General features: G+C 38.4%; 1 protein-coding gene across 20 annotated transcripts; it reads right to left on the reverse strand.

Annotated features, from left to right (window-relative positions):
- Positions 1-1,897: 1,897 nt before the first annotated feature.
- On the reverse strand, positions 1,898-9,836 carry LOC116259339 (pentatricopeptide repeat-containing protein At5g47360). 20 transcript variants are annotated; one of them, XM_031637095.2, is made up of 6 exons: positions 9,508-9,836; positions 8,600-8,684; positions 8,457-8,521; positions 5,531-5,731; positions 5,186-5,283; positions 1,898-3,943 (listed from the first exon to the last, which is right to left on the reverse strand). In XM_031637095.2, the coding sequence occupies exon 6, from the start codon at positions 3,561-3,563 to the stop codon at positions 2,109-2,111; it is 1,455 nt and encodes a 484-aa protein (XP_031492955.1). In that variant the 5' UTR covers positions 3,564-3,943; positions 5,186-5,283; positions 5,531-5,731; positions 8,457-8,521; positions 8,600-8,684; positions 9,508-9,836; the 3' UTR covers positions 1,898-2,108. The 20 variants fall into 20 exon arrangements, with proteins under 20 accessions (XP_031492955.1, XP_031492956.1, XP_031492950.1 ...); XM_031637096.2 differs by having other exon boundaries at positions 5,186-5,252; positions 5,484-5,731; XM_031637090.2 differs by having other exon boundaries at positions 5,484-5,731.
- Between the last annotated feature and the right edge of the window lie 856 nt (positions 9,837-10,692).

Genomic DNA, 10,692 nt, shown 5'->3' on the forward strand with positions numbered 1-10,692 from the left:
TGCCGGCAAAGCAACAAAAAATTTAACCCGCGCGACGTTGTAGATCGACGTTCAGGCGAAGATCAGGCCGTGGCTTTCATTCGAACAGCAGAAATCGAAGACCAAGCTAACTTTCTGCTCATAGAAGGTTGTTAGAATGATCTTGGTAGACGGTGCATCAGCTGTCGCAAAAATTTATGCGCTCTGAATCTTCGCGCCCTGATGACCAAGTCACTGTTGGGTTTCTATGTCGGCTTCAGATGAAAGAAAATGTGCATGCTACGCACACGCTACCGACGGTCGTCTGTAAACTTATTACAGTCGAGACGTTCTGTTTGTTTCTAACGGCGTTTCCATACAATACCTGAAATTCCCACAACAATTTCGTTCAGAGAAGTCTTCTCAAGTTTCAATCTCTCAAAGCAAAAGATTACAAATGAAAACAAGTTAATGTATAGATGCAAAAAATTCCAAAACGTATTCACTATCTGGCGAATGATCAGTTACAGGAATCCGAACCAGTATAGGACAGCGCCTTAAGCCTTGAATTTTATAGTCAGTGAAAGAATGGGAATATGCAAAAATGCTACAGCATATGTAGCTAGCAATTGAAGTTATAGTTGTCCTCCGGAACAATTGAAGTTATAGAAGTGTGTTGTATGGAGTGCAAAAGTGCAGCTATTTAGTAGATGTTCCAAAACCACCGAAGACCATAAAAATGCCATTCCCCCCAATTTTTGAAGTATAAAGCTCTAAGAAGCAAGCATAAAATCATGAATAAATAAGGACTTTGAACGATCCAAAGTAACAAAAAACAGGACATATATGATTCCATGCAAAACCAATATCCCCTGCATCCTCCCTACAAAGTAATAGAAACTACTCTTGCTAACATCAATTTTAGAGAACACTTCTTTGTTCAAGTCAATTTTACAAAACACAGACCGAAAACTGTGTAATTGGTTGAAGCCAAGAAAAAAAAAAAACAAAAGATAACAGCAGAGGTTCAAGCAACTGGAGCCAATTTATCGATGCACATGGACAGACAAGAAATGTCTAATAAGCTTCTTCTGAACCATCTGCAAAATGATGCCGCATGCACTCTCCTTGTAGGGCAACACTGCGCCTCATCAGGGTATCGAATTCCAGAAGCTCAGTCTGTCTTTCCCTCTGTTCAAGGATGACAGAACCATAAAACAGCATGATCATGTTTGACCATATATTGATATGAAATAGACAAGGCAATGTTGAATTCAGAAACCTCACTATACAATCCATATCCACAACAAGAAAAAGAGGAAAAGCCTTTCTTCACTCAACAGAGAAGATGTCCGTAAGGTAACAGACTATTTCAAAAAGTGAAGCCTGCTTGAAGAGCATAAGAAATAAACGTACAAGAGCATTTAGTTGAAGTGGCAGCTGAGAAATCTGCACTTTTGAGCCAACAAATGGAAGGGAAAAGAACTACTGCTTGAAATGGTTCCTTGAGATGTTCATTGTCCTTCAAAACCAGTGGAGTTAGCATTGGTAATGAATAACAAGGTTCTTGGAAGGGCGATGGTCCTACAGAAACTGACACATTTGTGACATAATATGAGCATTGAAGGTGACAGAATTGTGCATCACATGGACACCAAAGGTACGCAATCATCATAGTTTTGTTTGCCTTTAATATTGCTAGATTTTTTACTATAATATTTTAGCCAAATGGGAGTCTTCTATTAATGGTTGAGGCAACACTTGCAACAGGAAAGGTTATTTTCAAACCAAGGTATGAAGTACTTGTTTAAGCTTAAATAAGCTATTTGGCTACCACAACCAAGAAACGAGGAATCAATGATTAGCATCAATATAGAGTGCCCCATACAAATAATAAGAAAAGTTAACAAATGAAAATGCATTTCTGCTTCGAACCGTCTCCATCAGCTCACCATATATGAACAATATGGTGCTTGTTTCACACCTTATTTATGAGATTTAAGTACGATACATCATACATTTTGAAAAGTAGATGCATAAATTTCATTGCTGCTAAACAATTCCCATGTTATACAACTGTGGCATTTACACTGAAACCAATACCACTATGGACAAACTAACAAAACCATCAATTTGCTCTTAAGATTTTATTACTGCCCCTCCTTATCCACAATATGATGCACATCCAGAGGATTTTGCGCATGTTTGTCCAGATTTTGCGTAATACAGTGCACATAAGAAGCTGTCAGTCTGATGCCTTTTCTGGCCATTGCATTAATCAATCTGGCAGCCTCAGCCCTATGATTTTGCTTACACAGACCCAACAATAGAACGGAGTAGACTTCATTATCAAGAAAGCAGCCCTGACTATCCATTTTACCGTACCATAAAAAGGCATCGAGTGAACTATCTGCTGCACATAGCTCTCTAATTAAAGTGCTACATGCTAAACCACTTGGTCTATTGTCATTTTCAAGCATTCCAGTGACAAGCTTTTCTGCTTCTGCCATGTTACCTGACCGTAGAAGTGCAATCACCAGCAAACTGTAGCATTGGTCACAGGGCAAATATCCATTCTGGACTGACCTTTCTGACAATGTAAAAGACTCCTTTAGATGCCCTTCAGCCAGAAGACCGTTGAACATTATGATAAGTGTCACTCTGTTTGGGAAACACCCATTGGCAACCATTTGATCAAAAACCTTAATTGCTTCCTTTGATCTCCCACGTTCACAAAAGCTCTGAATCAGGGATGTATATGTCACGACATTAGGTAAACGGCCACCTTTCTGCATTTCATCAATCAATTCCATAGCCATTTCTGGCCTCCCTGCCTTACACATGCCATCAGAAAGTGCTGAATAGACAACAAGATTTGGTACGCATCCATGGTTTCCCATATCTGCCAGAAGATGCCGAGCATCATCCCATCGTTCCCTCTTACATAACCCCTTTATCAAAGCAATGTAAGTCACCATATCTGGATGAATCCCATGTGTGCTCATCTCTTGAACCAAACTCTCCATAGTATCAATATCTTTGCAGCTACACAGAGAAACAACCACATTATAGGAAACTGTATCTGGCCTGCAACTGAAGTCTGGCATCATCCTTAACAGAGCCAAAGCCGACTCTGCAAGTTTCGCTTCCTTGCAGAGACTAAGCATTTCCTTAAAAGTTCTATTGGAAACAACACATCCTTCTTGCCTGTAACTGTTTAAGACCTGGATCAACAATTCAGGATGCTGATTCAAATCAAGAACATCACAAGCATTTCTATATAGTAGACGAGTGTGCCTATAGTTGGGCAGCTGACCTGCCCAGATGAAAAACCTCAGACCTAGCATTGACTCTTCACTGCCACACTTAGCTAGTACTCTCTGGACACAAGAAGAGACCATAGTTTTTCTAATGTTCCCCAGGTATCTCTCTATATTTGGTTTAGAACGATTTTCTTTCAAAAGATTCCAGTAATCATCTGCTGTTCCAGCATGTTCTTTTGCAGAAGAAAACTCTCTAACTGATGAAATTAATGAAGAAGTCCAACAAAAACTTGACAAACATCGAAGATTACAGCTACGAAGCATCATTTTCTCTCGTACCATCTTCTTCAGTACAAATAAGAACAAAGTGAGCCCCAATAAAGAAAAGGCCCAAAAATTGCCAAAACTTTCTTTTCTTTTTGCCTTAGAGGTTGACTGGTTACCAAGTAATACAAGTCACATAGAAATGCCAGTTGACAGAATATGTGTATGGCTAGAGAACTCTAATATGGAAAGCAAAATCAGCATACAACCTGGTCAGCTACTATGCCTTCCTGATGCATCTGGAGAAGTTGGCGAATTACACGAGTATGCAGAAAGACCAGAAGAAAAGCCTGGCATCTCTGATCCTTTTCTTTTGTTTTGTCTTCCCATTTCAGAAATCATGCAAACCCAAACCATGCCTGCCCGAGACCTCCGCTAGAGTGCCCAGCACAACTCACCTGCACATACCCTGTAAGTGGTGGAGCTAGAAAACTAGACTAGGGTGCATACACCTATGCAGTAAAATGGAAACAAAAAGATACCCAAATGAACAGGTCATCTAAATCATTTCAGAGAGAATCAAAGGATATGGAAAATATGCTGGTTTCCATCCCACAGTCCCCATGAGGCATGAACAATTATAGAACCAAATATTTATTGCTTCAATCATTTTTTGTAAAAAAAAAAAGATAAGATATGATTGTATATCATTCAATTCTATCAAGGAGAAAAGCTAAAGAAGAATACAATTTTGGACGTTCATAACTACATAGGGCTTTTGTTACTTCTCATAGTTCCAACTTCTGGGGGGTAAAACACACGAAAATGTTCTTATGCATGGCCACTTAAAATCCACCACTTGTCAATTTTGACACAAGCATCTGACACAGAACTTCAAGGCAGAGGAAAACGTGGTTCCTTGGAAAGCCTACCTAAAAGCATGGGAGAAAGACGAAAGGAAAAAAAAAAGGCAAATGAAAGAAGAAAACAAAGTCTGGACTCTAGAGTCCTTGTACATCAGAAGCAAAGGACTTGACCAATGAAGAAAAAGATTTATGGTTTTTCCTCATTATGAGGGGAATATGCAGAAGTGAAGGATAAACCAGATTAATAGTCAATCTGTTTCAGAAAAATGACTCCTTGACCTTCATTGGATGAGAGGATACCAGCTAAAAACAGTAGTAAAGCCAGAAAATTTTGGCTGAAGGATACCAATACAAAGTGAACAAAGAAAACTTACAAATTAAACCAAACATTTGTTTTAAAAGCAAGTCAAATAACTGCAGTCAATGCAAATTGAAAGCTTTTAACCTGACTAAATCATCTCCTGTCCTGTAAATACCTTCTACTAAAGCATGTAAAAACATGACTTCATAATAAATACATTTTGCAATCACAGGCTGTTTGACCTATCTCAATTATCTCTGGGCGAAAATAAATATTTTCCATCAGAACATATAAAAACACAACTTCATGACAAACATGTAAAACAAAACTTAATATGCTTAGTATCTGAAAATCCCCAGATATATCCCATTGAGAACTCAAAATTACCACCCAACCTCTTCTTTCTAGCATTTAAAATATTAAATGAATATCAATGTCTACAATTTGCACAAATGAATTGAAATCAATTGTTAACCATGTTCATAGAATGCATGTGAAAACTTTATGGGCAAACAGATGGAAAGATGGAATACTTGCATGGCTCTTTCCATAATAAAGAGGTCGCTATTCTTGTTCTTGAGGAACTTGATGAACCAATGCCTGAGAAATAATATATCATCTCTAGGTGAAACTGGAAAAGCAGAAAACCAAAATATCTTAGTCACAAGCATGGATTTTAAAATTATGAGATAAATCACTCGGCCACACTTCATTAATAATTTGACTGGTCAATTTCCATGTCAACATGTATTTAGCCAATGAGGTACGAGTGATAAATATAATGATATGCATCAATAACCAGCAAACTATCACCCATCCCTCAACACTAACCTGATAGATGACAATTAACATGGATTGGGGCAGATCATGTAACTCACTTTTCAAGCTAATATCAATGGAATCACCATGTCCTAGCTGACTACTACCCCTACAGCCCGATGCCAGGAGAACATGTTTCCTTTGTCTGTTATTCGCATGTGCCTCCATCGATTAGAGACCTAGACTCCTTTTTGTTGACATGGAACAAGTGAGGCACCAAAATACAAGCACCATTGACGTGAAAAAATCGAGAAATCTACCTGTTCAGATGTAAAATTAATATCCTACGGAGAACAAAGATCAACAAAGTCACCAATATGAACCTGCCTGAACTGTAAAAAAGGAATAAGGAAAGAGATTTTGAACTCTTCAAATGACAAGGCACCATTAAGTACTTTGTCAACACCCAGCAGACTAAATAGGATTGTCAAGCAAGATAGAACAAGCAGCAAAGTGTAAACTAATGTGAACACCCCTGAACAAGAACAAGCATAATGAAATTTCAAGGACAAACTCTAAATCCACCTTCAAGCAGACCAAAGTTCATCTGTTGCTAGGCCATAAAAATGATTACCCAATTCAATGTGGATATTTTTTTTTTTTGAATCTTGACCATGCAAATGCTAACCGAATGAGATCAAGACCCAGACTTGTGAGGATTAGGAACAACCTATGAAGATAGAGAGGTTTTTGCTTCATCTGCATTCATTATCATACAGCATGGAAAAATGAAGCACGTGGAACTAGATTAAAAATTTTGTTAAGAGAGATGGTTGAGGACAAAGAAAAGAACAAGCAAATCTGCATTCAAGGGAAAGTCAGGGGGCAGATTTGTTTGAAAAAGTCTATCACAAGTAGACATAAAGTGTCAAGGCAAATGGAGTGAGAAACTGAAACCATCTAAACATTGAACTACTATAAGAAAAATAGATATCGGAATAATTACTATTCTTTTAGAAGTGTTATTTCCAAATTTCCACACTGATAGACATAAGAGAGGAAAAGAAAAATTAAAAGCACAAAGAAAATAAAACTTTCTGTCTGGAGCTAAGTCACACGGATACGTGTGTTTAGCCCACATATCCGTATCAATACTCCGATACCGGAATTCCGACACGGATACTGCTTGGACATGTCTGGATCGGGTCTGGGTCAGACCCGATCTGAACCAGAAAAACCCGTTTGTAAAACCTGATTTCTTTTTGTTAGATCGAGCTTTCTTTCTCCCTTTCACCCGATGAGGTCTCTGCCTTTAGGGTTTATGCAGCAGCAGCAGATCATGGGCAAGGATGGCGGGCGACGGTAACAACTTCCGGTGACGGATTGCGACGTCCGGTCGTGTCCGGCGGCAGCCGGCGACGGACACGTAAGTGGGGTTTTTTTTCGATATTAGAAGTTAGGGTTCGTGTTCTTCATTTGGGGGTTTTTTCTGTTTTTGGATTTGGGGATTTGGGGAGGTTCTCTTTGGTGGTTTTTTTCCACGATTTTTGAGTTTTCTTTGCATGAATGAGTGGTTTTTGTATGTTATTGCATAAAATTGCATGAATGAGTGGTTTTCTGTTTTTGGGTTCTCTTCGGGAGGTTCTCCTTGTATGTGGGTTTTCTGTTTGTCCAAAGCAAATTAGCAATCATGTGCGCCTTCACTTTGGTAGGATATTAATTTAATGTTTTTGTTGATGATGAACAATGTTTTTGTTTGAGACTTTCTTTGAGATTGTTTGTGATGCACAATGTTTTTGTTGATGATGAACTATTAGTTTTAGTTTACTATTTTTTTTTTCATTTTATCATTTTTTTTAGAATATAAAATTAGCCGTATCCGCGTATCCTAAAAAATTGAAAATTGCCGTATCCACACCCGTATCCCCGTACCCATACCCATATCGTACCCGCACCCATGTGACATAGGTCTAGAGACATAGACATCCGATGAGGATGAGCTTATATTTACCTCACATTCTTGAAAGTGGGTAAGTCCTAGAAGCTTACAAGAAAGAAGCCCTATAACTTTCTTGGGAAACGAGTAAACAGTTGCAGCTTCTCATCTCCAACCGATAAATCAGTCAGACCAACTTCATTTTCTTTCAGCCATGCACTTTCCCCACAGCTAAACCTACTTTTCTAATTAAACATCATTTCCTTCACGACATCTTCAATATGAGACCTTGATGGAATTATTATGAACTCTCATGTAAGCACATCAGGGACAAGCATAGTGTTCCTTCTCCATCATCAGAAGCTCTTACCACTTTTGCTTCCTTTCCTCTTTGCACGCACTCCATACTCAAATGTGATTCATGCAAGCAAACCAGCTGCAATGATGGAACCCCTAAGGACTTGATATATCCATATATCAAAGACTTTAAAGTTTAAAGGTTCCTCAGACACAATCAAGAATTAAGTTACTTACTGATGAAGACAAGATGCAAGCACAAACAGTTTAGAATGATGTCGAATTGCGACTTTTTATGATTTTGCACTTTGGAAAATATCATTAACAAATAAAATGTGGCTGAGGATACCAAAAACAAGGGATGACCAAAATCAAAAAAGAAGAGAGGAAAAGGAGGAGAAAAAGGGAGACTGAGAGCAATGTTGTTAAATGAAATGAGGCGAGACAAGGTGAGGTGAAGCATTGAGTCTATCATGAGGCGAGCCATAAGCCTAAGGCATGAGCTTCAGGATCAAAATGTTAAAATATAATATTTTATATATATACATCTAAATAACAAATATATAAGTAAACAACAATATGAAAAGTAAAAACAAATTGAACTCATGTTAATCATATTCTAGTCACAGATGTGCATGCAAACAAAATCAAATTATATTCACAAAGCAAAACAAAGCAAGTTATGTCTACAATTAGGAATCAATCAACATATGTGGGTTCATCTCCAAATCGACCAGTTCCAGCAACACATTCTACATGCCAAAGGTATCTTCTCATATCAACCCGTCCTAACATGGTCATACGACTCATACCTGAAAAAAGTTGGAAGAAACCTTTAGTTATCTTGAACAGATCACTTCTTCCCCTTCCTGCTTCTCTACCAAAACAAAAGCAGTATCAGTATGTTAGAGTTTACCAGCATAACATAATACAAGAAAATGAAGTTAGAGGAAACCTTTAGTTATCTTGAGCAGGATCACCTCTTTCCATTGCTGTTTCTCTACCAAAACAAATAGCAGTAGTGGCATGTTAGAGTTTACCTGCATAACATAATACAAGAAATTAGTAAAGCAGTAAAGTGAAGTACATTCACAATGAAAACATTATACAGCAAAACACTGCATAGGCCTACTAAATCCACCATTTTGAACCTACAAGGACGACAACTGCCGTCTAAATTCATACTCCAATGCCATGATAGACGCCCATGTCCAAAGATTCCAAACATATAATGAACTGCAAAAAAAAAAAAAAAAAACTTGGCTCCTTGCCCGATCCTAATTAAAACCAGAACTTGGGAGTTTGCTATAACTGAAAACCAAAACGACAAACAGGAAAAATCAAAGTTTCGGTAAATGAAAACAAAGGAAAAAAAAACACAGACCTAATGCAATAATGTTGATAGAAAACAGACCCGATTCGGCTGCTCACAAGAAAAACACATAACACTAAGCAGCAGAGAAGTTTAAGCAACTGCTAACGGGTTCCTAAAAAAAACACAAAACCAAGCAGCACACAAGTTTAAACCACCAACAAAATGAGAAAACCAGAGATAAATCAGAGAAATCACAAACAAATAAGAAATCCACAACAAAACCATAGTTGCGATCAACCCTCGACTAAAAACACTAAGTAGAAACACAAAGCAAACACTGCTGCTAATCAGAAACTAAACTGCAATGGACAAACACGAATGGGAAACCAAACTAGCCTAAACTAATGCATAAAACCAAAATATATGTACTAGATTTTCATCAGAAACTATACTGGATTTAGATTGAGGAACAGAGAAAGATATAGAGCGAGAGAGAACGCATTGAACGAGAGGTTTAGAATCCCGATAAGGGCGGAGAAGTTACCAACCCCTAAAAGGAGCCGTTGAGGGAGTAAGAAGAGAGGTCGAGCTGGACGAGAGACTTCGGTGAGCCGATTCCGGTGGGGAAGGGAGTGTACCAGCCCCCCCGTCGGCCGACCGGCCAAGAGAGAAAGAGGCACCTGAGAGGCTGAAGAGACCGAGTCGCTGCTGCCAATCGGCGGTGGGATTCGACGGCAGAGGGAGACCGTCGGCTGGTGGAGAGAGAGAGTCTAAATGGAGGAGTGAAACATCCACCTGAAACCAGAAACCGAAGTTACAGAACCCTCAAGGTGCCTAACAGAAGAAATGTTGCAAAAGAACGTGAAAAACACGACCTCTCGTCATGCCGAAAAAAAAGGTCGTGTTGGAATGAGAAGGAGCGCTTACTGCGTCTAAAATAACGTTGTTAAGTTTGTCAATGCGAGGCGATATGCGAAGGGATGTGATACTTGGCAAGCGAATCAAGCATAAAAAATTAAAAATCACAACTAAAATAACAAATATTTAAATAAAAGACAATGTAAATAAGCAATGTGCAAAAGATTACAAGTGCTTCAAAATGCCTCCTCCGCCTTTCTTCTAATTTACAACATAGAGAGTTTGACTTCAACTTCTAATTCATTAACACAACATCCTATTTAGCAAATGTGATTATGTAGTTCTTTTATGTTGTCTCAAGTGTTGTTTATTACATAATATCGATATTATGCTTTTATCTTATTCTAAAATCAACAAAGTTTGCTCTTCTCAAATTTTGTGGTTTTAAAAATGCTATCAGTGTCTCAAGTGTCTAACTTTGGTGATTCAAAAGTTTAACCCTATCAAGTTAATCATGCACATGATATTATATGGTCAAATTTGCGTTTGAGGTGATGAATAGGCTGAAGTTTATATTAACGCTCACGAGGATCAGCGCGTGTAAACCAAATTAAATAAGATCCAACATGGTTTTCGTGATTCTCAAGAAGAAAAAGACCCAAAGACAATGCTCTCATAGGGCCACAACCAGATCTTGCAGCGGCGCCAATTCAGATCCATTCGTCCGGCTTTTCTTTCTCAACTCCCCTCAAAGTCATGGCAGTTTTGCCGAAAAGTTGGGTATGGGGATGTCTTTTCAGAAAATGATCAGTCCGCTTTGAGATATCATTCAAATTGTACCCGCCATAAGGAAATATTTTTCCTTAAAAATTTCA

The sequence above is a fragment of the Nymphaea colorata genome, chromosome 8 (genome assembly GCF_008831285.2).
Source record: "Nymphaea colorata isolate Beijing-Zhang1983 chromosome 8, ASM883128v2, whole genome shotgun sequence".
NCBI classification, from domain to species: Eukaryota; Viridiplantae; Streptophyta; class Magnoliopsida; order Nymphaeales; family Nymphaeaceae; genus Nymphaea; species Nymphaea colorata.